This window comes from Euphorbia lathyris, chromosome 2 (assembly GCF_963576675.1).
Source record: "Euphorbia lathyris chromosome 2, ddEupLath1.1, whole genome shotgun sequence".
Lineage (NCBI taxonomy): Eukaryota > Viridiplantae > Streptophyta > Magnoliopsida > Malpighiales > Euphorbiaceae > Euphorbia > Euphorbia lathyris.
In genome coordinates, this window is record NC_088911.1 from 21,996,076 (window position 1) to 22,023,486 (window position 27,411).

General features: G+C 36.4%; 1 protein-coding gene and 1 long non-coding RNA gene across 5 annotated transcripts; one reads left to right on the forward strand and one right to left on the reverse strand.

Annotated features, from left to right (window-relative positions):
• Positions 1–1,027: 1,027 nt before the first annotated feature.
• LOC136217233 (carbamoyl phosphate synthase small chain, chloroplastic) lies at positions 1,028–15,943 on the reverse strand. 3 transcript variants are annotated; one of them, XM_066003834.1, is made up of 13 exons: positions 15,929–15,943; positions 15,769–15,845; positions 15,445–15,589; positions 6,835–7,022; positions 5,545–5,677; positions 5,096–5,184; positions 4,950–5,010; positions 4,776–4,843; positions 4,521–4,649; positions 4,325–4,434; positions 3,853–4,200; positions 3,362–3,527; positions 1,028–1,483 (listed from the first exon to the last, which is right to left on the reverse strand). In XM_066003834.1, exons 4-13 carry the CDS (start codon positions 6,971–6,973, stop codon positions 1,434–1,436), a joined length of 1,293 nt encoding a protein of 430 aa, XP_065859906.1. In that variant the 5' UTR covers positions 6,974–7,022; positions 15,445–15,589; positions 15,769–15,845; positions 15,929–15,943; the 3' UTR covers positions 1,028–1,433. The 3 variants fall into 3 exon arrangements, with proteins under 3 accessions (XP_065859906.1, XP_065859907.1, XP_065859908.1); XM_066003835.1 differs by lacking the exons at positions 15,445–15,589; positions 15,769–15,845; positions 15,929–15,943 and adding an exon at positions 14,700–14,959; XM_066003836.1 differs by lacking the exons at positions 15,445–15,589; positions 15,769–15,845; positions 15,929–15,943 and adding an exon at positions 12,125–12,144.
• A 2,340-nt stretch (positions 15,944–18,283) lies between these two features.
• Positions 18,284–21,987, forward strand: LOC136217234 (uncharacterized). Of its 2 annotated transcripts, XR_010683452.1 has the most exons (4): positions 18,284–18,649; positions 18,744–18,904; positions 20,401–20,477; positions 21,642–21,987. It is a non-coding gene; the product is annotated as an uncharacterized lncRNA (long non-coding RNA). The 2 variants fall into 2 exon arrangements; XR_010683453.1 differs by lacking the exon at positions 20,401–20,477 and having other exon boundaries at positions 18,286–18,649.
• Positions 21,988–27,411: the final 5,424 nt, after the last annotated feature.

A 27,411-nucleotide genomic window follows, 5' to 3' on the forward strand; every position in this document is an offset into this window, starting at 1 on the left:
AAAACTTAATTATATTTAATGAATCTCTGTTATTTATTCAGTATTATTTAGCTTTTAAGAGAAATTTTATGATATATTGAGGGTAACGGTAAACGTTGTTGTCGTGTGATCAAGAGGTCACGGGTTCGAGTCTTAGGAACGGCCTCTTGCCAAATAAATTGGCAGGGGAAGGCTTGCCTCCAGTACACCCTTGTGGTGGGACCCCTCCCCGGACCCTCGCTCAGCGGGAACACGTAATGCGACCAGACCGTCCTTTTATTGAGGGTAATAGTTTATAGGTTTATTTCTTAATATCAATTATAGCATATAAAGTAATATGTAATGCGGACTCACGGTTTCTTAGCAATACTCCTTCCTTCTAACAGAACATTTATTTTTAATCATTTCTTTTTTCTTCTATCATCTAATGGTTTTTTTTTGTCCCCATCATAATATTGAACTGATATTTTTTCTCGTTTTTATTCTGATTCGATCCATCTTTGTTACTTCAAATCCGGCCAATGTTTGTTTTTGGTCACGAGTTTGAAAATCCGCTTGGAATTGGATCATGTCAATATAAAAAAACGGTGGTTTTCACTGACCATGTGAACCATTAGATCTAAGCTTATTAAAATCCTACGATGGAAATTAAAATTATCGTAAGATTTAGATTCACACCTCTTTAGATTTAATGATGACTGACCAAATTCACTTGACCAGTCACTGACTAGGTGAAAATTCCAGTGTTCATCGGATGTTTTGGAAGTGCTAATAACAACAATCCCCTCATCCTTTGAGATATATCACAACTATTATCTTTTCCACCTGAAAAAGCAAGAAACCAAAAGGCTGGAAATGCCACATGGCAATCATCTCGACTATTTTTAACTAAGAAAAACATAAGACAAAAAAAAAAAAAAAATATTAAAAAACAACAAAAATATTTTGTTCTTATATCCCTAATTCTTATGTCAACAAAGTTCAGGAAATGGTGTGGCTGATTTTAGGTCAAAAGTATAACACAAAAAGTAAAAATCAAACCATAAGGGATAGCAATTCCGTTCCATTTCTGACACTTAAGGGATCACGAGTCTAATTATCCGTACTCTGGAATACACCAAATTAATTTAGTATTAGAACATGTTGATGCCTATTTAGGCCAAGCTTGGGAAAAAAAAAATGTTACTCTTAAGTCCATCGATTACCATTTCAAGGTCTACTGTTACAATGAGCTTACACAATTGCTCAATGCAGCGATACAACAAGCAACAAAGATCATCTCATCTGAATACTGCAAACAACATTAAATAACTATCCCAACTATTTAACGGAACCTCACGAGATGTCTGCAATTACTTCCATCTGCTGATGCCAAAACTATGGAATCCTGGTGAGGCTCACTTCATCCACCATCATATACTTCCGTTATCAGATTCAACTCACAAAAATGTTTCCTAAGCTTTTTGTTTCGCTTGTTTCATCAGATCTACAAATTCCCCAAACACTGCCAGAACAGAAAAAGAAATAGTACTAATTTCAATATGCAAGTTTTAGATATTCGCAATACATTTCGAAAAAAGTAAATGCATAAAAGCCAAAAACAACATCATTTATGAAAACTACACATCAAGGGTCAGTTTAGCCCTTCGGCTTGACTCATACACGATCAATTTTCCCTAAAATTGATCTTAAATCTATATGTCATGAAACAAATTGATCTTAAATCTAGAAAAAGAGCCTTACCTTCTTTCAAAATTATTTTGCTCGTAGGCGCAACGGTAAAACGTTGTTGTCGTGTGACCGAAGGTCATGGGTTCGAGTCTTAGGAGCGGCCTCTTGCCAAAAAAATTGGCAAGGGAAGGCTTGCCCCCAGTACACCCTTGTGGTGGGACCCCTCCCCGGACCCTCGCTTAGCGGGGACGCGTAATGCACCGGGCCGCCCTTTTTAAACAAGTAAGTCCATAAAGGCGATGTCAAACCCGGCCCCAAAAGGGCAAAAGGAATGACAGAGAGAAGTTGCAGGTATCTAAGAGTCAATACATTATTCTATTCCCTACTTATTTGGCTTGGACTTGATAATATTTTATTATCAAGCTTCCTACGTATCCCGGTACTTACAAAGTGAGAACCAAAGCCACTTGGTTCTATTTAATTCTCAATAATCTAGTTTCTAGCTAGATTATTGTTACCATAACTTAAGTAATCTAACCAAATAATCAAATAAATAATTAGTTAACTAACCAAAAATAAACTTCAAAATTTATAGAAATTATTCTGGTATAAACTAAATAATCTACATAAATTTCTCCTCTCCTATCCTCCAAACAAACAAGGCCCAAGGCTCAAGTCAACTAACAGTTTTTCTCATTTCAATCATATGCTCAGAGACACCTTTGAATTGATCATAATTCATACTGAAAGACCTTTGACAAACTAGTGTTTCTTAATGGCTTTCATGTGAAAGATGAACATGACAAGGAAGAGAAGTTTATCCAAATACAAGTAGAGAAGAATGACCATATAAAATAAAATTACAGACTGTCATGTGCTTCCTTGTACATGATAACCAAACGAGAACCAATATTCTTTCTATGATAACCCAGTTTACTGGCTCAGGTTCTTGCACAATTTAGACTAAAACTCATTGTGTGTCTAATACTATTTGAACTCTAAGGAGACAATTCATAGTTCAATTGCAAATGTGCAAGTCAGCAAGGATAAAGATAGGTTCAAAGATAGCAAATTAGCAGTGAATAAAAAAAAAAATTGTACCTAGGCACTCAATGCTTGAGATGCTCTAGCCTGTGTGCAAGTAATTCAAAACTTCAAGATAAACAAATGTTCTAAACAAAATTGATGAGCCTATAACACATGTATAGTTAATAGGAAATGCTAGTACACATGTCAGGCATATATAAAAACCATGGTAGGGAACTTACAAAAGATAACAAGGTCAATCTATTACTGAATAGCTTGTTAAAACCAAACAGTAACAGTTATAACAAAAATCGCAAGCAACTATGAAACAAATTGATTTTAGAATTCTTTTATCAAACTAGTTCGAAAATGACACGTGAACGCAAATTGGTCATGGTATTTTGACACATGTTAGTTTAAGGACCAGATTAATACCCAAAGTATTGGAGCAAATTGATCCCATATTCCAAATTCTATGTCAGAAAAACTAAACTTTTATTCTGGGAGGAGCTCAAAAGCATCGATGAAGAGAGACAAATAAAAAACAAATCCAATTATTTTTCAGTAAGACCATCATGAATCTATTAGTTTACACGACAAATGACACTCCTGTATAAACTAAATCATGAAAAGTGAATCAGTTTGTAGACATAAACAGAAAAACAGGCACAAAATCTTATTTTACCTGTATCCGAATCGTGAGGGCCAGGGGATGCCTCTGGGTGGTATTGAAGTGACATAATGTTTAATGCTGGATAAGCAAGACCAGCACAGCTTCCATCGTTTAGATTGATGTGGGTCACTTCCACACCCTCAGGAAGTGATGCCGGGTCGACCGCATAGTTGTGATTCTGACACAAGTGTTGAAAAGAAACATCAAATTTTACAAATTAAATTGGCATATTTCTAGGACAGTTCTTTAAGATGCAATCCTTCTTAGTTCTTACTAGCACCAAATCATATTTGATACTAAAAGAAATCGTGAATTAAAGTTACTTGATACTAGTGAATTACTCACAAACCGATACATTATTTACTTTTACCAATCGTTTTCAGGAGAAAAAAATTTAGCCTTGTGTGACTTTAACTCTTGACCTTTTTGATGAGTTGGTAAATTTACATTGCACAAATTAGAAGTTCATAACAAATATGCTGAATTTTTTAATAAGCGGTCACCTGAGCACTAATCTCAACACGGTTGTGCCGGATATTCCGAACAGGGTGATTGCCTCCATGGTGGCCAAACTTCATTTTAAAGGTCTTACCGCCTAATGCCTGGCCAAGCAACTGATGACCCATGCAAATTCCAAATACAGGAACCTTTCCTACTAATTCCTTGACTGTTTCAACAGCATAAGGAACTGCAGATGGATCCCCAGGCCCATTGCTGAAAAGAACTCCATCCGGCTTCATCTTTAGAGTTTCTAATGCTGGCCACTTTGAAGGGACCACAGTGATTTTACAACCATAAGATGCGAGTCGCCTCAGTATATTGTGCTTGATCCCAAAATCATATGCAATGACCTTCAATTCAGAAATATGTCCAAAAGAGTAAGAAGAAACTACCAGCAAACACATACAGCTAACCCATCCTTCAATAGATGGATAGAAAGGGGATTCAAAAGGAAGCCACAGGATTGATACTTACATGATAGACCTCTCCTCCTCTGGCACTGGAATTAAAATCCCATTCTGAATTTGTTTGATCAACCCACTCATAAGGGGTGGTGCATGATACATCGCTTATCAAATCGACACCTGCATATTGAGCCAATAAAACTCATCACTTCTAATTCTCTATATTGTGCCCACTACACCAGTGAACCACACAATTCGTTGTTTACCAATGATGTCCCACGATTGAGACATTTTCAGAAGTTCTTCATCGGTTTTGTACTGTTCCGTGCTCAATACACCAATTAGGCTTCCATCTTGCCTCAATCTGCGGGTGATTGCACGTGTATCAACATCATCTGTTTATTAATGAAATAACATCAGACTGAGCAATAAAAGTTACACGGAATGAAAATTCAGAGATTTGCCCTCATGTTTGATAATAATATACATCACATAGAGAATCACAACTATATTCAACTTACATATCCCCATGATGTTCCTTTCTGCTAAATAATCCCCAAGGCCTTTGGTGCATCTCCAATTTGAAGTACTGAAAAATGCAATTCTCAGAAATTTTAATACATACAATAAGCCGACATCAATTAGTAGAGAGAAGATGCATCTAGCAAAGAAAGAAGAGGAAGAAGGGTCAACACCTGATACTCAGACTTCTTATCACCAATCCAGCAAGGAAACATTGCCTTGATTCTTCATCATCTGACCAGTGAAATGCACAAGAATCAGATTCAATTAGCCAATATGTCAGACATTAAGCTTAGATTTGAATCAAGGGTTTACTCACCAAAATTTACACCAGTGTTTCCAATATGTGGGTTTGTCATCAGGACAAACTGACCGGCATAACTAGGGTCGGTAAGAATTTCTTGATACCTGCAGCATAAGTAAATTAAAGTATAAATTTGACTCCAAGAAAGATTCATACACGACTTGTTTTCATCCCCCTCTATTAGAAAATCGCTTTCTCTATTCTCTTTATGCAATTGTCGTTCTTCCTCTATATTATCTGGAACTCTTAAATTTCATCTTTCCTCTCTACGTCCTTTTTCTAATTCTTCTCCCCAAATTTGGTTAGTCATGCAGACTTCTTTATTTAAATGTACACAAATATTAAGTTAAATGTACACAAATATTAAGAATATCAATAAAGCATTGCCTACATTATCTATGAGTCGAGCACAAGATACAAGATATATTAATGTACTGATGATAAGTAATTCCAAATCTTCTTACCCTGTCAACGATGTATTGAACACCACTTCACCAATTTGGGTTCCTGTTGCACCAAATGACTTGGCCCTCCATACTGACCCATCTTCAAGCACAAGTCTAGCATCTGAAGTTTTCCAAGGCCTATCTGCCAAACCTAAACAACAACGAAAAAGCTTCATCAACCCTTCTATCTGATGTATTTATAATGTTATGACACTTTATAGCTGAAAATACAAAAGTGCATTAGTTCTAGTGGGACATCAACTTTTGTAGGAAGCGACAGAAAGCTGTGAACTTGAAAAAGAAAAGGAGCCAAGTGCATTAGTTCTAATGGGTCAACAATTTTTATTATTTACATGTTCCCTATATTTTTACCAATATGGTTTCTTGGTGCCCATTTCCGTAAGGTACTACCTCATGGCTTTCATAAATTGCAATTATTTGATACACACGATTGTCCAAAGTGACACCTATGCAAGACCTCGGCATGGGCCGGGCTCGGGCCGGGCTTGTCGGGCCTGTGATAAAACCTGATAAGCCCAATCCCAGTCCAAGCTCACACTAATTAGATTCGGGCTCGGGCCGGGCCGGGCCGGGCTCGGGCCTGAACAAGGAATCCCAAGCCCGCCCACCCAAGCCCATATCTATATTAAAAAAAAATCAATTAAAATAAAATACTAACTTTTTTTAATAAAAAATAATAAACATAATAGTTAATAAGTTTTAGAAAAATATAACAAACTAATGGTTAAGTTCGAAATAAAATTATAACATAATAATAAAAAATAACTATCTAAAATTACAACATAACAATAAAATATAGCTATCTAAAATTTATATAATTAAGTTTATAAATATATATATAACGGGCCGGGCCAGGCCCGCCGGGTATTTACATAGCCCAGGCCCGCCCATTTACTAGACGGGCTTAATCGGGCTTGGGCCGGGCCGGGCCTGACACTAATTTTATGTGTCCAGGCCCGGCTAAATGGGCCTGGGCTCGGGGCGGGCGGACGGGCTCATCGGCCCATGGGTAATGCAACAGAAAATCTTGGAAGAGAATTGCTCTACAGACGCTTAGTGCATACCCAAATTAAAACCCAGATAACTTCATTGTTTGGGAAGAATCCTACCTGAGACTCTGACCCTTTTTTAGTCTAATTCTAAGCAGACCATTCAAAATCAAATCAAATCAAAACACTGTTCTAAAAGTTTCAGAGAAAAAAGGAAATACTGCTATAAAGTTAAAAAAAATCCTGCTCGCAAAATAATTAAATAGATGAATTGAAAGAGGAAAGATAAGGAATGTACCAGTGGCAGCACCGTCAGTGGAGAGAGAGGAAGCACACTTAACAGTGAGAATCTTAAAAGCTGGTTTCTTCGGTTGAGAAAAGCATGGTAATAGCGAAGTGATTTGGCACTTCCATGGATTCACGAGTTGAAGCTCCATAATCAGTGAGTTCAGTCTGCTCTAGGGTTTTGGATTTTGTTGTGTGCAGCTGAAACAGAGAGAGTAAAGAATGACGTCAAATTTTGGGTTTTTTTGGAAATGTATTGCAAAAAAATCAATTTAGTAATGGAGCTGTTGCACATTTTGTGCAAGTTATATTGCTTAGTGTAATGTATGTAATTGCATATAGATATTAGTGTAGGGACCTATTAGCATATTAGTTCAGGGACCTATTAGCATCTATACCACTTTGTATATAAATACCTATTGTTCCAATAATACACTATTGAGTTTTCTCAAACTACATGGTATCAGAGCCTGCCCTAGTGTGCAGCGTTTTTCTTTTTGTGTTTGCCCTAGTGTGCAAACTGATTTAGGGTTCCACTTCTTCCGATTAGGGTTTTTCCGGCCATCACCTAGCCTCACCGCCCAGCCCAGCCGTCTACCCATCCTCCGATCGGCAGTTTCGCGGCGGCCCGGCAACATTCCGACCGGCGAGTGCACCGCACGCGCCATCTGACTCCGGCGACTCTCCTCCACGCGCCGGCGCGTCCGGCCACCGATCCGACTCCGACCAACATCGTTGGCTTCGTCTCCCTCCGATCGGCCTCCCTGTCCAGTCGATTTTGTGTTCCGGCGACTTTTGTTTTCGCACCCGTGAAGGTTGGTCCCTGTTTGTGTTTCCTTTTTGCTGAAACTTGTTGGGTTGTGTTTCTTCTTTGCTAAAATGGCTCAAGACAAAGATAAGAAAGTTGAATCTAGTAAAAATGTGGTTAGTAGCATTATGACAGTCTCTCCTAAGATTACTGATCATAAATTGACGGGTTCCAACTATTTAGACTGGTCTAGAACAATTAAGATTTATCTGCGTAGCATCAGAAAGACCCGTCATTTAATTGATGATCCTAAAGCAGATGATGAGGATTGGATGGCAGATGATGCCCGTTTGTTTTTGGTATCAAGAACTCGATTGATGCGTCTACTATTGGTTTGGTTAGTCACTGTGAGTATGTCAAGCAACTTATGGACTATCTGCAAAATATGTATGCTGGGAAGGATAATTTGTCTCGCTTATACGATACGTATAAGTCCTTCTATACTACTGATCGTCAGGGTCAATCTGCTCAGGATTACTATATGCATTTGAGGGCAATTTTTCAGCAGTTGAATGAATTGCTGCCTTTGAGTACTGATATAAGAGTGTTGCAAGCTCAACGGGAACAAATGTTTGTTCTTCGCTATCTGTGTGGACTTGGTTCTGAGTTTGAGGGTGTCACTTCTCAGATTCTCTCTAGTGCCACCATTCCTGATGCTGAGGAAGCTCTTAGCCGTGTTTTGCGAAGTGGGCTGGTTCTGTCACCCACTCCTGTGGTTCCTGCTTCCAGTGTTCTAGTCAGTCACAAGCCTTCATCTGACCGCTCTTATAAAGGTCCGACTAAGGGTGGTACTCGGGATACCAGATATCCAACTGAAGGGAACAGAGTCTTTCGGGACACCAAATATCCAACTGAAGGGAACAGAGTCTTTGAGTGCTATTACTGTCATGAGCAGGGTCATACCACGCGTACTTGTCCCAAACTTAAGGCAAAAGGGCAGCACAGGCACCGGTCTGCTCATGTTGTTACTAGTGATGCTACATCCTCTGGCCCGATCTACACCCTTACTGCAGATGAATATGCTAAGTATCAAGACTCATTAGCTCCTCAGCATTCTACTTCACCTATCACTGCTATTGCTGATTCAGGTAATTCTAATAAATGCCTCATCTCTTCGTCTTCAAAATGGGTCATTGATTCTGGTGCAACAGACCATGTGACAGGTAATTCTGAATTGTTCACCTCTCATAATAAAAATTTTCCTTCACATGTTGTTATAGCTGATGGTACACATTCCCCTGTTATTGGTTCTGGCACTATTAACCCAACTTCTTCTCTTTCCCTCTCTTCTGTTCTTAATGTGCCTGGATCTACATTCAATCTAATTTCTGTGAGTCAGCTTACTCGTTCACTTAATTGTCCTATCTCATTTTTCCCTGATCACTGCTTATTTCAGGATCTCATGACGAAGCAGATTATTGGTAGTGGACGGGAATCTGGCGGTCTCTACGTCTTGGATACAACTGTTAGAAGACCGGTTGCCCTCTCTAGTGTATCCACACCTTTTGATGAACATTGTCGGTTGGGACATCCTTCTCTACCACTGTTGAAGAAATTATGTCCTCAGTTTCAGGATTTGTCTAGTTTAGATTGTGAGTCGTGTCAGTTTGCTAAACATCACCGTTTGTTTTCCCCTCCCCGAGTCAATAAAAGGTCAAGTTTTCCATTTGAATTAGTTCATTCTGATGTTTGGGGTCCTTGTTCCGTTGTGTCGAAACCTGGTTTCAGATATTTTGTTACTTTTGTGGATGATTATTCTCGAACTACTTGGTTATATTTAATGAAAAATCGTTCTGAATTATTTACGCATTTTACTACCTTTTGTGCTGAAATTAAAACACAGTTTAATGTTTCTGTTCATACACTCCGAAGTGACAATGCTAAAGAATACTTTTCTGGACAATTTCAGTCTTTCATGATCCAGAATGGTATCCTTCATCAATCTTCTTGTGTTGATACACCATCCCAAAATGGTGTTGCTGAACGCAAGAATCGTCACCTTCTTGAAACTACTAGAGCTCTTTTGTTTCAAACACGTGTTCCTAAACATTTTTGGGCTGATGCTGTCTCTACAGCATGTTTTCTGATCAATCGTATGCCTTCTTCCGTGTTACAAGGTGAGACTCCGTATGGTACTCTCTTTCCTCATAAACCTGTGTTTCCTGTGTCACCTCGTATTTTTGGGTGTACTTGCTTTGTTCGGGATGTTCGTCCACAAGTCACTAAGCTTGACCCCAAAGCCATTAAATGTGTCTTCCTTGGATACTCTCGTCTTCAAAAAGGGTATCGGTGTTTTTCTCCTTCTCTTGATAAATATCTTGTGTCTTCTGATGTCACGTTTATGGAACATCTTCCGTTCTTTTCCATGGCGTCTGATATCTCCACAGGTGATACTGATGTTGATGATGGGCTGGTCTATCAAGTTCACCAGGTCTCGGATGGCTGTCCCCCTAAGCCACCTATTACTCAGGTATATTCACGACGTGAGAGACCTCCTGCTTCTGATCCAGTACCAATTTCTGCTCCGCCTTCAGATCCTGCTCCTGAGTCAAGCCAAACCACTGATGAACTCCCCATTGCCCTTCGTAAAGGTAAAAGATCTTGCTCCCATCCTATTTCTGCTTTTGTTTCCTATGAGCGCTTATCTTCTCCTTCACAGTCTTTTGTTGCTTCCCTTGACTCTACTACTACTCCTAAATCTGTATCTGAGGCGTTATCCCATCCGGGCTGGCGCCAGGCCATGATTGATGAAATGAATGCTTTGGATGCTAATGGTACTTGGGACTTGGTAAATTTACCTGTTGGTAAGAAACCTGTTGGATGTCGTTGGGTGTTTGCTGTGAAAGTTAACTCTGATGGTTTTGTTGCTCGACTAAAGGCTCGTCTGGTTGCAAAAGGCTTTGCTCAGACTTATGGGGTTGATTATTCTGACACTTTCTCTCCAGTGGCTAAAATGGGCTCTATTCGTCTCTTTATCTCCCTGGCTGCCCACTCTAATTGGCCCTTGCATCAGTTAGATATCAAAAATGCTTTCCTACATGGGGACCTTCAAGAAGAAGTTTACATGGAGCAACCACCAGGGTTTGTTGCTCAGGGGGAGTATGGCAAAGTTTGTCGTCTCCGCAAATCTCTATATGGGTTGAAACAAAGTCCTCGAGCATGGTTTGGAAAGTTTAGTCAAGCAATTGAGGTTTTTGGGATGACGAAGTGTAAGTGTGATCACTCTGTCTTTTATAAACATTCTGCTTCAGGCATCATTCTCTTGGTCGTCTATGTAGACGATATTGTTATTACAGGTAGTGACAGTTCAGGAATCTCGTCTTTGAAATCATTTCTCCATGGTCAGTTTCATACCAAGGATCTAGGAGCTTTGAAGTACTTCTTAGGAATTGAGGTGTCAAGAAGTAAGAAAGGAATTTTCCTGTCTCAAAGAAAATATGTTCTTGATTTGTTATCCGAAACTGGAAAATCTAGAGCTAAGCCATGCAGTCTATGACACCGAATGCGCATCTCACATCAGAAGGAGAGCCCTTTGAAGACCCTGGAAGATATAGGCGCTTGGTTGGAAAGTTAAACTATCTTACAGTGACTAGACCAGATATTGCCTATTCTGTCAGTGTTGTTAGCCAGTTTATGTCATCTCCCACTGTTGATCACTGGACTGCACTGGAACAGATCTTATGCTACTTAAAGGGAACTCCTGGCCGGGGCTTACTTTACAAGAATTATGGTCATACCCAGATTGAATGTTTCTCCGATGCAGATTGGGCAGGAGACAAAGATGATAGGAGATCCACTACCGGTTATTGTGTTTTTGTTGGAGGTAATTTAATTTCTTGGAAGAGTAAGAAGCAACATGTTGTTTCTCGCTCTAGTGCAGAATCTGAATACCAAGCGATGTCTCAATCAGTGTGTGAGATTATGTGGATTCGTCATCTCCTCTCCGAACTTGGTTTCGACGTCACCACTCCGGCAAAATTATGGTGTGATAATCAAGCAGCGCTTCATATTGCTTCCAATCCTGTGTTCCATGAACGTACTAAGCACATTGAAATAGATTGTCACTTTGTTCGTGAAAAGCTAGAAGAGAACATCATTGCTACAGCCTACATTGGCACAAATGAACAGCTCGGAGACATTTTTACCAAAGCCTTAAATGGGGTTCGGGTAAATTACATTTGTAACAAGCTGGGCATGTCAAATATCTATGCTCCAGCTTGAGGGGGAGTGTAATGTATGTAATTGCATATAGATATTAGTGTAGGGACCTATTAGCATATTAGTTCAGGGACCTATTAGCATCTATACCACTTTGTATATAAATACCTATTGTTCCAATAATACACTATTGAGTTTTCTCAAACTACACTTAGAAACCAAATGAGACCAAACACAATAGAGTAAATGTATTAAAATACAAGTAAAAAACCACTACTAATGGAAAAGAGAGAATCACATGCTCATTATGAAACAAGTATATACAAATATTCATTACCCATACTTGAAGAAACTTGAAAACCCAAAGATAATTTGAACCGAACAAATTTGATGCAACACCTGTAATAATTGATTAACAACAACAACAACAACAACAAAGCCTTAGTCCCGAAATGATTCGGGGTCGGCTAACATGAACCATCATATAAAACCGTGAAATCAAGTCGTGTCAGCGACACAAATTCTCTCTCTCTCCACTCTGTCCTATCCACTACCATATTTTCCTCAATCCCCAATAAACTCATATCACTCTCGATCACCCTCCTCCAATTTTGCTTAGGTCTTCCCCTACCCCTCACCACTACATCCCTTTGCCACTCTTCAGTCCTCCTAACCGGCGCATCAAGCGCTCTTCGTCTTATATGGCCAAACCACCTTAGTCGGTTTTCCCTCATTTTATTCTCAACAGATGTAACAAAAGAGAAAAATAACACAAACACAACAAATGTAAAACAAAATAAAAATCAAGTGAACAATGAATAATAGTCCCTAAGATAAAAGGATAAAAGGAAAATGCAACTATAAACATCATGGCCTAAACCAGATTGAAAGTATAATCATGCCATGTAAGAGAAACAACTCCACATAGAGCATATAGATGAAATAGATTTACCAAAAATCAAGGAGAAGATGAATGTAAATGCATGTGACCATTTTTGCAATTGGCAGCCTTTTGTAGAAACAGTTTCAACCAAAAGCTTAATCATTAACTAATAATTAATTATTGAGAGCTGCAACTATAGGTCTAAGAAAAATAAAACACCACGGCAGATAGTGAAGAGCCCAAAAAACACAATTGAAAGATGGGTTGCTCCTGCTCCAGCCATGATTAACGAAGAAGAAAACCATCTCCCATTTATCACATGGACTGTAGATCCCCCAATTTCACCCATTTTCTCTCCTTAAAAAAAATTATGGAACATGAAAAAATGGCATTAGGAGAGTGAGGCGAATGATAACCAGAAAGCAAAATGCTTACTTTGACTGCAAATTCATAGAAAGTGTCAAATATTAAAAAATAAATGAAGCTTTCAAGACATACCCAATATCACACTGATGATATTGGATTGGTTGATTATCCAATAGGCTTTAAACAATGGCTGGAAAATATGCTGAAATGGATATTCTATTACTTTTCTTTCTAACAAAATGTTTACTTGCAATAATATCTAATACTAGAGAATGATAGAGAATTTTCCAATTTTTTTTTACAGAGACAACTAAATTAATGAAAAAAATCCAGAGATTCAAAAGGAAAAGACCCCAACAAATTAGCTCGTAGAAGAAACCCAAACCCAAATCCAGCGAGGAATCGCATAGAAAAGGGGAAATCCACAGCCAGTGGCGCAGAGCCAGGACTCAAACCTTGGGGGGCTCCACTGTATGTAGAATTTTTTTTTTTTCGTACAACGACTCAAGAATTTGATTCCTACTGCAAATGTATTTATATACAAAAGTTGTTTTGGATTTTTTTTCGGTATATTCACTGTTCACTAGTAATTCATGAGCTAAAATCTAAAAATACCTAAACCTCACCAATATATATAGTGTTTTGTGTACTCTCATACTTGTACTGTAAGTCTATAAATGTTTGTTTGGTTTCAAAGGAAAAAGCAGGGAAAATGGAGGAAGCAAAGAGTAGTGGAAGATGGTCTCTTCAAGGAAAGACTGCTCTTGTTACTGGCGGCACTAGAGGACTCGGGTCATATATTTATTAATTTATGCTGATAACTTAATTTTGAGGTCCATATTATTATTCTTTTCTTACTATAAGTTTAATGATTCCTTGATATGATAATAATATAGGTACGCAATTGTGGAAGAACTAGCTGGGTTTGGGGCAACCATACACACCTGCTCCATAGATGAAACAGAGCTTAACAATTGTTTAAATGAATGGAAGATGAAAGGGTTTCAAGTGAGTCGTTCAGTCTGTGATGTAACCTCTAAAGCTGCAAGACACAAACTCATGGAGACGGTTTCTTCTGAGTTCAATGGAAAACTTAATATCCTTGTTAGATTCTTAATCTTCTCTTCTCTTTCAACTTATTAACTTTTTTGCTAACTCACTTATTTTATTTGTTGAAATTAGATAAACAATGTAGGGGTTAACATATGCAAGCCAACTCTGGACTTCACAGCTGAAGATTACTCATTTCTCATGTCAACAAATCTTGAATCTGCTTTTCACTTGTCACAACTTGGACATCCTCTTCTCAAAGCTTCTGGTGCAGGAAACGTTGTTTTCATGGCTTCCTCAGCTGGCCTCGTCACCATATCTGTGGGATCAATATACTCTGCCACAAAAGGTACAAATTTTATGCTCTAACCCTATCCCTCCCAGATAAAAGGAGAGGAGAAGATTGTCGATGTTTGAATATTGAATTGCAGGAGCGATGGTTCAGCTGACAAAGAATCTGGCATGTGAGTGGGCTAAGGATAATATTAGGACTAATTGTGTTGCACCTTGGTTCATCAAAACACCACTTACTGAATCTGTAATAAACTTCCCAACCTAGCTAATACACTTGCGTTTTGTTAAAATAATTTGGGGTTTAAGGTTAATTACTTGCATTGCATTGCAGTCCTTTAGGAACGACCAGTTCTCGGAGGCAGTAATAGCTCAAAATCCGATGGGACGAGCAGGAAAACCAGAGGAGGTATCAGCATTGGTTGCATTCTTATGTCTACCAGCAGCCTCTTATATAAATGGCCAAACTATGGCTGTTGATGGTGCTTCTACTGTTAATGCCTTCTTTTTCAACTGGAATTAAACAACAAAAGACCTTCCTTCCTCACTACACAAATCCTATCTTCACGTATTGAACCCTTTCTAATAAATGCATCATCCTGCACTATATATAAAATTTCTGTATGTCTTAGTGAGGAGCAGGAAGGAATTATAATTGTATTTATTTCAGTAATACATTTTTAATTGGTTATGCCAATTGAATTTCAGTAACCCATGTTTCTTATGATACGGATTAGAGTTTTGAAGGTGTATATATCCCTAAAGAAAAAAATAGAAGTTGTAGGGGCTGTGACAACCAATTCGCACAAGAAAGTGCGAACTAGGGACGATTTTTCGCTTGCTTTTAACTCCAGTTAGGGAGAAATAAATTGGTCGCTAAGCCGTTCTTAATTAAAATGTTTGCCACAAGCAAATAATTGCGATAGAATTCCACTTCAACTCAATTCACCAATTCAATTTAATCAAAATCCCTAGATATCATCAATTCAATTAGAGACCCAACAATCACATTATCAATTCAATTTAATCAAAACCCCTAAAATCAAAACCTTAAATTAAAAACTTACCTCTATCTCTCTTCCCCAACTTCCGGCGGCAATGACAGCGGAATCCCCCTCACCGGCGGCGACGAACGGCGGGAGCAGCAACCTCTCCTCCTCTTGCACACAGGAGCAAATCGCGAAAAAGTTGGTGTGGAGGCCAAATATTTTGCTGCAAGGTTTTATATTTAATTAAGGGCAATTAAGTCATTTCCCCAAATTTTTAAAAACCCTAACATACACCTAAAACTATGTCGTTTGCTTATGACATTTCAAAAGAAAATTGAAATTACAGAGATGGATGGGGGCTCCATCTTCTACATCGCCATCCATGGTGGTTTCTGTTCTTACCAAGGCCGGAGTACCCTACTGTGGGTTTTCCGGAGGTCACGGATGGTCTCCTTGACCCTCCCTAGTTCCGCCCCTTTCTACAGAAAATTAAAAGAATCTGTGTCAAAAAGAAAATGAAACTGAAAAAAAAGATAGCCAGACACATCGGCAGAAAACTCACCAATAAGGAATCACTCTAAAAGAGAAAAGAGAGAGAGGTAAGATAATCCGTCTGAAATCTATACAGATAATTAAAGCAGCTTACATTCTTTCTTTTTTTTTTGGTAAGAAAGGAAAAAAACAAAACCAACAAAAAAACCTACAACGGGATCAGTCTAGGAAGGCTGACTCCAATCCTATCCTCTAGGAGAGAAGGCAAAAGAAAAGAAGGAGGAACAGATAGGGTAGAAACACCTAACATTCTCCCATGCCCAGCAGCAGCTAAGCGATCCGCCACGCGGTTTTGCTCCCTAAAAATATGGGAGAAATTAAGATACTCAAAGGCAGGACGAAGCCTCAAAATAGTTTTGATGAGATTCTGGCTCTTCAGACAAACAGCTTGACTATCTGAAATCCTGTTAATAGCCTCCAGATTATCAGATTCCACCGAGAGCTTTTTAACACCCATGCGAATGACGAGTTTAATACCTGACAAGATACCCCAGAGCTCCGCAGAAAAGGAGGAGCCCGTCCCCAAGTTATGGGTAAACCCCGCCATCCAATTGCCACCAGCATCCCGAAGAACTCCTCCAGCAGCAATTCTGCCATTGCTAAGGCAGGAGCCATCAGTATTCAACTTAGCAAACCCTTCTCTAGGCTTACTCCAGCCAACTAGCAGGATCTCTTTATCCGGGGAGGGGCGAACAAGGGAATCTCTTTCAAAGCTTTTAGTAATAACAAAGAGCTTCTTCGAGAAGAAAAACAGTAAATCAGGAATAAGGACAGCCTTACCCGCAAATAATTCTTCATTCCTCCACTTCCAGATTTGGTGACAAGTAATAGCAAAGAGGATGGCACCGTGCTCCATGTTGGCTAGCAAGTTCCCCTTGGCTCCTTGAGAGAACCAGTCCCCTTCAGAAAAGGCCATGAAGGAAGGGAGGATGTGATGAGGGAGGATCCCTTCCCAGATCTTCTTACTATTTGGGCAATCCCTCAAGGCATGGCACAAGGTTTCCACATTGCCTCTGCATCTACTACAGGCACTAGACTCAGTCAAGTGCCTTCTGTGCCTATCCGCATTCGTAAGGAGCCTGTCTTTGATACCCAGCCAAAGGAAGCTCCTGATACGGTAAGGGATCTTGAGGGACATATGGACTTCCAAATCTCCAAGGGAGGATCAGCCCTATTAGGGGTAAAAGCTTCATAGGCCGATTTACAAGAATAAGTACCATTATTCGTCAAGGCCCAACAATGTCTATCCTTATCCTCCTCTTGATTGCTAATCTTCACTCCTCTAATGTTAAGAAGGGTCTCCAGACTAAAGAAAGAGTCGAACTTTGACCAGATCCAGTCTCCCTCCGAATCCACCACATCAGACTAAAGCAGCTTACATTCAAACAGGCTTTATATTTTTTCATATTTTTAGAATTATATTTATTTTTATCATAATTAAATTTTTACTTCTTTCCACCCACTTCTCATTTTTCATCTTCCTACCAATTACTGATTTTATGTTGATCTAAAAGTAATTTTTAATTCTAATCAGAATCATAATTTTTGTTTACGAATGAATTTATGTAGGTACTGATTAAAATTTTACAATTTAAGAATGAATTTGGTAGGAATTTTTCATTGTTCTAATTGTCACTGATACATGACTTTCTGTATTGTCTCTCTTGATCGAATTGTCATTTGGTAATTATAGTACAAATGTGACTTGCTTCTTTGAAGTAATTAATGATTTTTCATTTTTCTATATGCATTTGTTTTCACATGGTAGGAAAGTGAAATGAGATTTTGGTTTAAGAAGAATTAGATATTGTTCTCATAAGGATGTTTTTAGAAAATTTACAATTAATGAATTAAAGTTAAGGCATGTGCTCACAAAACCGTCTAAAATGTATAATCGTAATGTTTTACCTTAAATATTATGATCTATTAATGCTTTACAATAAAGATTGTATTGTTTGATTGGGATTAAAAATTATGCTTGCTGGTAGAACATTCAAAGTGGTTTGCTGAAAATCCATCCATTAATATTTCAAAATATTGTGTCAATGGTCTGTGTTACAAGATTGTGTGAACAATTCTTAAAAAAAAGAAGAGGTGCAGAAATTAGATTAATAGAGGGTTTAACAAAGAAAATTATTATCTGCCAACCAACACCATAGACAAACTTGAAGCTGTTAAATCCAGTTTGTTAATATATTTCCATATATATCTAAATGCAAGCAGGATTTTCATTTTATTTAATATGTTAATATGGTGGTATTTTGTTTACAGTTCAATTATAGGCTATTCTCACTTTGTTAAAAAACAAAGTAAGGTTTACTTTGCTTACTCTACCCTTACTTAAAATGGAATTAATCCAAACCATTCAATATCTGTAAACGTTTTTCAGAGATAGTAACTTGTTAACTTTTGTTCCGGTTTCCACCTTTTCTCTCCAATTTCCAAAAGCTTCTATCCGTAATTCATGGACTCTTGCTCTTCAACTCAACTCAGATTTTCTTTCTTGGTCTCCAACCTAGTGTCTCTTGAATTCAACTGACATCCATCTTTGAAACTCAACTCCACCGCCAAACTCCTCCATCTGGAAATTATTTTTCTTTCGTTTCAATCTCGTTGGTTTCAGCTTTCATAAAGAATCTTTTCCCAATTTTGAAATTGATCCTTGAACTGACCTAATTCAATCTGAAACCAGATTGTATTGATCGGATTTTTTGGACCTTTCATAATTCTGGTAAGTTTTGAATACGATGCCTTTCCTTTCCCATTGAAAACTGAATTGGATTACTCATGATTGAAATTCTTCTTCTTTTGTTTGAACCTCATAGTGCGCTGGTTTTAGCTTTCGTAAAGAAACCCTTTCCAATTGAAATTGATCCTCGAAATCTTTCAATTGGAGAGTTAACAAGTATCTATGTTATCTTGCTTGAGCTGGCCTTTGTGAAACCAGATTGTATTTATTGAATTGTTTGGCCCTTTCATAATTCCGGTAAGTTTGCAATCCCTTTATCTAATTAAGATACAAAATAATAGATAAAGATACAAAATAATGAACCTTGTTGATTGGTAGTTATAAGTATTTACACTGTCTGAACACCTGTCTATAATTTCTGCTACATGGTTCATGCCTTTGGTCATTAGCATTATTATGACTTCTTTTTTGGTAAACTCATGTCTTTCATTTGGCTCCTGAGTTTGTATTGCATATTCATATTTATTCTATACTTTAATAATAAAGTCTTTTCCTTAGAAACTAGGTTGTATACTGTCAAATTGGTTACGAATTTGCTTTCATAATGTTCATTGATGTTAAAATCAAATTCAACAACTTAGTAACTCAAATGAAATTTTCTAGTTTCCTAACTTAGTACTCATATGTCTTAAATCCTGAGAAACTTATGTTTCTCAATGCTAAGTTGCTTAAACTCTTTAGCCACGTTCTTAAGAGTTTGTCTACCTAATGCGTTAGATTCTGAATCAATTAAGGATTCTAGCTTTTACATAGGATCCACTTCTACCTTCCCTCATGTGTCTTAAATCATCAGAAAGTCAACTTTTTGTCAATTCCAAAATATAGGCATTCTTTTACGGTTGTGACTTTACATGTGGAAAATCAATTACCAATATAGGCATTACCAGTTAGCAAGCATTTTCAATTTGATAGCCTAAATGCCCCTTTTATCATGTAAATAATTAGTTCACTCCTATCGTATCTTATGGCCTAATGTCTGAAACTCGTAACTGCACAAACAAAACAAAATAAAACCACATTAAATGATAGAACGCAATTTTATAGCCATTAGAAGACCAGGCGTACAGAATACTTGTTTTCCCTATTGAGAAAACTGAAAACCCAAAGAAAAGCAGTAAATCTCTAACTTCATCACATCCCAGAGTATTTTGCCCATAAAATTTAAGAGAAAAATCCTATTATTATTTGACAGATGGTGAGGGCTCAAGAGGCTAGAATAAGTAGGCATATGCATATATACACGGCAAGTACTTTCCAATTTACTTAAGTTAGAAGAGCCAATAAAAATAAAAATAAAAAGTGAAACACTTTGTTTTCATTAATGAGTTCTCTTCTTCTATGAATATTAGGATACAAATAATCCCATGGTAGTTTCCAAGTGAGAATTTATTAGCAAGGACATGCAGTGTATCTTACAAATTAACATGCGTGGACAGGACGACTTTAGAAAGATGATCCTGAAAGGACCACTTGAGAAATAAAAGTTAATATATCTAAACAGATTCATAGTTACTCTGAAGTGACTATTAATTTAAAGTGTGAACCTAGCTTCCTTCATATGCTCCAATCATGATAAACAATGGCAATGAAGTGTTCAATTATTTACACTCACATTTTATTAAAATCAAAAGCTATATCCTCATCCATTTTTGTGTTTTTCGTAAAAATTCTTATGACCAGTCGTGTGCCCATATTTGATTTTTCCAATTTCTCACAATTCCCTTATCCAATAGTGTTGCAGTCTGCAAGTTTTTCTTCTATACCCTATGCCTGCTTGGCCCAGGTTGAATTGAAGTTTTGCCCTCTTTAAGTAAGCTCGCCTTATTATGCTCTTCCTTTTTTTCTTTGATTTTAAGTTTAAATTCAATATTGTGTTGCTTGATTCAAGGTGTATTGCTTAAACTAATGATGTTTGCATTTTCTTAAATTAAGCATGTCCGTGAATCAGATATGAAAACTTGAAGTAAAACTACCATCAATAATGGTAACACTAACAACTAACATTTCTTACTACTTCAAGATATGGCTGCATGCTTTAGATTAATCCTTTGTGAATGAGATCATTAGAATCCATGAGGCAGCCAAGAGACTCTCGAAGAATCAACCATTTTGAACCTCCAAAACACTTATAACAGTTTAAATAGTGATTGCTTGATACTTTATATTGGAGTGAGGCAATAATTTCTTCTAATAAAATGCAAGATAATATTAGAAAACATTGTATGGATTCCTGACCAACTTATAATAGCACAAAAGCCAATATTAATTCCAACATTTCTGTTTAACTTTAATTCTTCATACTGTCTCAATGCAAAGAAATGAAATCCAAGCAAAAAATGCATACTCACTATATCAAAACGAAGATGTTTACCAATCCATTCAACAGAGGAAGTAAAACACCTCGGTCACCGAGTAGAGCCAGTGTCTAAGGAGTCAATCTGTAACAGAGTCAGGATTGTGATATTAGACAAAGTTCAACACCTTTACTGATAGATTTAGAAACAATAACAATCATCTAACCAACTAGAATCAAGGCATAACCTCCAAGTGATTCTTCTTCTTCACATGATGGAGGTCTTAATTCATCAAGTGGAAAAGCATGATTCATATATCCATCAGAAGCATGATAGGACATTTCACGAACCTACAATATTAAAATTAGCATATTACATATTAAAAATGCACAAGCTGAATTCTTAATTTCTCCTGCTGCGCCATGTGCTGCTTATAAAACTGGTATACTTTATGCGGTCCATTTTTCTGGGCTTGATTGTTTTGAAGTGTGTAAATTATGCTTAACCAAAGGATTAAACTGTTATTAGCTAGTATACAAGACAACTACAATTCCTTAATCTTTTAACTAGTTGGGGTTTTCAAATGATTGTTGCTGCATTTGATGAGGTAAACTTTTAGTATCATATTCTTTGTAATTGTTATATTGGATTTTGAGTGTTGAGTGAATATTTATTTTCAGGAGAAGCTAATCAAAGTTGGTCTTTATCTTTGAGCAAAATCTAAAAGGTTGCACAATTGTCCCTCCACTAGTAGCAGATTACATATCATAGCATGAATATCCTATTACTTTCAAGGATGCTCAAGCTTGTTGTAAATGAGTATAGCACAATCTATATTTCAAAACTACAAACAAATACCTTTTGTTTCTTACATTGAGTTATTCTTAAATTATTATAATTTAGAATTTTAGAATATATAATTCTATTGAATATTCACTTAGTTGTTATAATTAAGTGTTGTAGTTTGCAAATCTAGTTCATGGTTGACATCTTCAAGTTAATTAGATAGGTAAACTAGTGGATATATTAAGTCAATTCTCATTTCATTTCTTGCTGTGGTAAATTTATTTCAATTAATTCTTAATCTTCAGAAATTAATGGCAAATTTTAGTCGATTTGTCCTTTCGATTTAACACAATCGTCTCGATTAGAAGTTTTTAACAAATTTATCTCATTTCATTTTTCAACCATGTGGAATTTACCGACAAATTCACGTTCTCGCTTACCAAAAGGCGTACACAAACAGGAATGCTATTCTAGAAATATTAAAACAAAATGAATTCTATTTCTACACCAAATACAAACTGTAGCTTATTTAAATAAATTCCAAATCTTATTTATTCAATAGAAACAAAACAAAAGAATTCATTTGTAAATAAAATGAGATTCAAAGATTGTATTATAATTGCAACAGTAGAATTTCATTATTTTATTTTGGCATAAGGTGCAAAAGTACACCTAACATTTACAGGTGGGAGCAATTTTACGCTTAACGTTTAAAATGGTGCAATTTCATTCCTAACGTTAAGAGTCAAGAGCAATTTTACCCTTAACATTGATAAGTTGGGTCAATTTTGGACAGTATTAGAAAACACAGATATTTTGTTTCTCATTCTGCACCAATTGCACGTAAGTTATTCTAAAAAAAAATTTCAATTTTTTTATGATTTAATAATAGAATTGGAAATTAATATTTTTAAATTCGGTAAAATATTTATTTTTTTTGTCCAACTTCTACAAATAAAGTATATTCTAATTTAAAAAATCACGTTTAATCATATGTTTGTGATTTGTTACGCATATGTGAAGTGTAAATGACAAAATTCATGATCGAGAATACAATTTGATGAAGAATTTCTCCGATTGACCCAACTTGCCAATGTTAGGGGTAAAATTGCTCTTGAATGCCAACATTAAGGGAAAAATAGAGTTTTACGTAAAATCATTAAACTTTACATAAATCTTTTATTTCCAAGCATAATTTACGTAAAATTGGACTAAATTTACGTAACTTTGTTATTTTATAAGAAAAAACCACAAACATTGTGAAAAATAGAGTTTTACATAAAACCTTTGAATTTTATGTAAATATTTTATTTTTAGACATAATTAAACGTAAAATTTGACTAAATTTACATAACCTTGGTATTTAGAAGAAAAAATCCACAAACGTTGTGAAAAATAGAGTTTTACGTAAAACCTTTGAACTTTGCGTAAATCTTTTATTTTTAGACATAATTTATATAAGGTTTGACGAAATTTAGGTAACTTTGTTATTTTAGGAGAAAAAATCCACAAACGTTGTGAAAAATAGAGTTTTACGTAAAACCTTTGAACTTTACGTAAATCTTTAATTTTTAGACATAATTTACGTAAAGTTGGATTAAATTTAGGTAACCTTGTTATTTTAGGAGAAAACAAATCGACAAACGTTGTGAAAAATAGAGGTTTACGTAAAACCCTTAAACTTTACGTAAATCTTTTATTTTTACATATAATTTACGTAAAATTGGACTACATTTACATAACTTTGTTATTTTATAAGAAAAAATCCACAAACCTTGTGAAAAATAGAGTTTTACGTAAAACCTTTGAATCTTATGTAAATCTTTTATTTTTAAATATAATTTATGTAAAATTGGCATAAATTTACGTGATATTGTTATTTTAGGTCGAAAAATCCACAAACCTTGTGAAAAATAGAGTTTTACGTAAAACCTTTGAAATTTACGTAAATTTTTTATTTTTAGACATAATTACGTAAAGTTGGACTAAATTTACGTAACCATTTTATTTTTGGAGAAAAAATTCAGAAACCTTGTGAAAAACAAAGTTTTACGTAAAACCTTTGAACTTTACGTAAATCTTTTATTTTTAGACATAATTTACATAAAGTTGGAATAAATTTACGTAACCTTATTATTTTAGGAGGAAAAATCCACAACTTTTGTGAAAAATTGAGTTTTACGTAAAACCTATGAACTTTACGTAAATCTTTTATTTTTAGACATAATTTACGTAAAGTTGGACTAAATTTATGTAACTTTGTTACTTTTGGAAAAAAAATTTAGAAACTTTGTGAAAAACAGATTTTTACATAAAACCTTTGAACTTTACGTAAATCTTTTTATTTTTAAACATAAGTTACGTAAAGTTAGACTAAATTTACGTAATCGTATTATTATTTAAGAAAAAAACCAGAAACCTTGTGAAAAATAAAGTTTGACGTAAAAAATTTGAACTTTACGTAAATCTTTTATTTTTAGACATAATTTACATAAAGTTGGACTAAATATAGGTAATCGTAGGAGATAAAATCGATAAACCTTGTGAAAAATAGAGTTTTAAGTAAAATGTTTGAACTTTACGTAAATCTTTTATTTTTAGACATAATTTACGTAAAGTTCTATTTTTTTATAAAAAAATAAATAACTTTGAAACAATGAGTTTTACGTAAAACATTAGAATTTTACGTAAATCTTTTATATTTAGATATAATTTACGTAAAGTTGGATTAAATTTACGTAACCTTATTATTTTAGGAGAAAAACACCACAAACTTTCTGAAAAATAGAGTTTTACGTACAACTTCTGAAATTTACGTAAATCTTTAGTTTTAGACATAATTTATGTAAAATTTTACTAAATTTAAGTAACTTTGTTATTTTAAAAGAAAAAGCCAACAAACCTGGTGAGAAATAGAGTTTTATGTAAAACCTTTAAAATTTACGTAAATATTTTATTTTTAGATATTATTTATGTAAAATTAGTCTAAATTTACGTAACATTGTTATTTTAGGAGAAAAACACTACAAACGTTGTGAAAATAAAGTTTTATGTAAAACCTTTGAACTTTACGTAAATCTTTTGTTTTTAGACATAATTTAGGTAAAGTTTGGCTAAATTTACGTAACCTTGTTATTTTAGAAGAAAAAAATCCACAAACCTTATGAAAAATAGAGTTTTATGTAAAATCTTGGAACTTTATTTTCAGACATAATTTACGTAAAATTGGTTTAAATTTACGTAACCTTGTTATTTTAGGAGTTAAAATCCAAAAACTTTATGGAAAATATTACGTAAAACCTTTGAAGTTTACGTAAATATTTTTATTAGACATTCTAAAACACTTCTCTTCTTTTCTCTCTGCTTCCGCTATTATATATAGTATAGATTATCTTGATAGTGAAACGTTGAAGATATAATAATAGTATATCATATTTTATTATTGAATGTTATCAATAAGTAAAATCCTTACCATTCATTTTATCAAATTTGTTTTCTGGATCTTATATAACTTACATTTCTGAGAGTACCAAATTGGAAAAATCACAATAACTATATTTGACATACTTTCAATTTTTATTAGACCTTTTATTATTTTATAATTGAAATATGTCTTACAAATTAATATTGTATTATATGTGAATCCCAAATTTAAATTTGGTAAATTTTATTCATTAAATTTGAAATTTACAGTTTAGGAAAAATCCATCCTCCGGTTCATGACGTTTTTTTTTTATTATTATGTTAAGCTCTTAATCTTTTTTTTTTTTGGTAGGAATAGGAAAGGAAAACAAACAGATAAAACCTAATCCGGAATCAGTCTAAGAAGGCTGACCCCAACCCTATCCTCTAGGAGGGTAGACAAAAGAAAAGGAGGAGGAATAGAAAGGGTAGAAACACCTAATATCCCCCCGTGCCCAGCAGCTGCCAAGCGATCCGCCACGCGGTTTTGTTCCCTATAAATATGGAAAAAACTAAGAACCTCAAAGGCAGGACGAAGCCTTAAAATAGCTTTGATAAGATTCTGGCTATTAAGACAAAAAGTCTGGCTATCAGAAATCCTATTGATTGCCTCCAAATTATCAGATTCCACCGATAGCCTCTTAACACCCATGCGAATGGCAAGTTTTATACCCGACAGAATACCCCAGAGCTCCGCAGAAAAGGATGAGCCCATCCCCAAATTATGGGTAAACCCAGCCAGCCAAGCGCCACCAGCATCCCGAAGAACTCCTCCAGCAGCAATTCTGCCATTGCTAAGGCAGGAGCCATCCGTATTCAACTTCACAACCCCTTCTCTGGGCTTACTCCAACCAACTAAATGGACCACCTTATCCTGGGAAGGTCTAACAAGGGGCTCTCCTTCAAAGCTTTTTGTAATAACAGAGAGCTTTTTCGAGAAGTAATCAAGTAAGTCAGGAATAAGGACAGTCTTCTTAGCAAATAACTCCTCATTCCTCCATTTCCAAATTTGGTGACAGATAATAGCGAAGAAAATGTCACCGTGCTCCATATTGGCCAATAACTTCCCATTGGCTCCAACAGAGAACCAGTCAACTTCAGAATGAGCCATGAAAGAAGGAAGGGTGTGGTGAGGGAGAATCCCCTCCCAAATCTTTTTACTATTAGGGCAATCCCTCAGAGCATGGCACAAGGTTTCCATATGGCCTCTACATCTACTACAGACTCCAGACTCAGCCAAGAGCCTTCTGTGCCTATCCGCATTAGTGAGCAGCCTGTCCTTGACTCCCAGCCACAGGAAACTTCTAATGCGATAAGGGATTTTAAGGGCCCAAATGGGCTTCCAGATCTCCAAGGGAGGATCAGCCCTATTAGGGGAAAAAGCTTCATAGGCCGATTTACAAGAATAAGTGCCATTATTAGTCAAGGACCAACAGTGTCTGTCCTTATCCTCCTCTTGATTACTAATCTTCACTCCTCTAATCTTAAGGAGGGTCTCCAGGCTAAAGAAAGTGTCGAACTTAGACCAGATCCAGTCTCCCTCCGAGTCCACCACATCAGCAACCTTCCAGGGACGGATATCACTAGGCGGAGGGGAACTACACACTTCAATCAGCGGTTTATCACCAATCCAGGTGTCATACCAGAAACTAATGGATTTACCATTACCCACCTCCAGGCCAATCCCCGTACAGAACTCAGCAAACACAGCGCTAAGCCCTTTCCAGAGGAAGGAACAGTTGACAACCCTCTCCTTCGGGCCACCGAAAATTCTGTCTTTACGATACTTGTCGCAAAGAAGACGAACCCAAAGAGAGGAGGGGCATTGCCACATTCTCCAAAGAAGCTTCATCAGAAGGACTTTATTGTTGTCCTTAGCTTGCCTTATACCAAGACCCCCCCTGCTTTTAGGCTGGCAGGCTTCCTTCCAAGGGACCAGGTGAACCTTTTTCCCATCTCCAGACTCTCCCCACAGGAAGCGCCGATTAATCTTATCAAGGTCGTTAAGAACCGGCTCAGGGAGCCTACAGGCTTGCATGATGTGGTTCGGAGCCGCGCAGTTGACAGATTGGATTAAAGTAAGGCGACCTGCAAGGGAAAGAGAATTAGCTTTCCAGCTAGCACACAAACCGTTAGTTTTGTCCAAAATGTCTTTAAAGGAGGCTTTGGAGACCCTGTCACTGTGAAGAGGGACCCCAAGAT

Bases quoted from the DNA above. Each gene is read 5' to 3' on its own strand.
- LOC136217233 (XM_066003834.1), bottom strand. From the start codon at position 6,973: ATGGAGCTTCAACTCGTGAATCCATGGAAGTGCCAAATCACTTCGCTA. The intron at 4,201-4,324 runs GTAAGTATCAAT...TCTGAATTGAAG, and splicing joins GAGGAGGAGAGGTCTATCAT to GTCATTGCATATGATTTTGG. The intron at 1,484-3,361 runs GTAAAATAAGAT...CTGTTCTGGCAG, and splicing joins CCCTCACGATTCGGATACAG to TGTTTGGGGAATTTGTAGAT.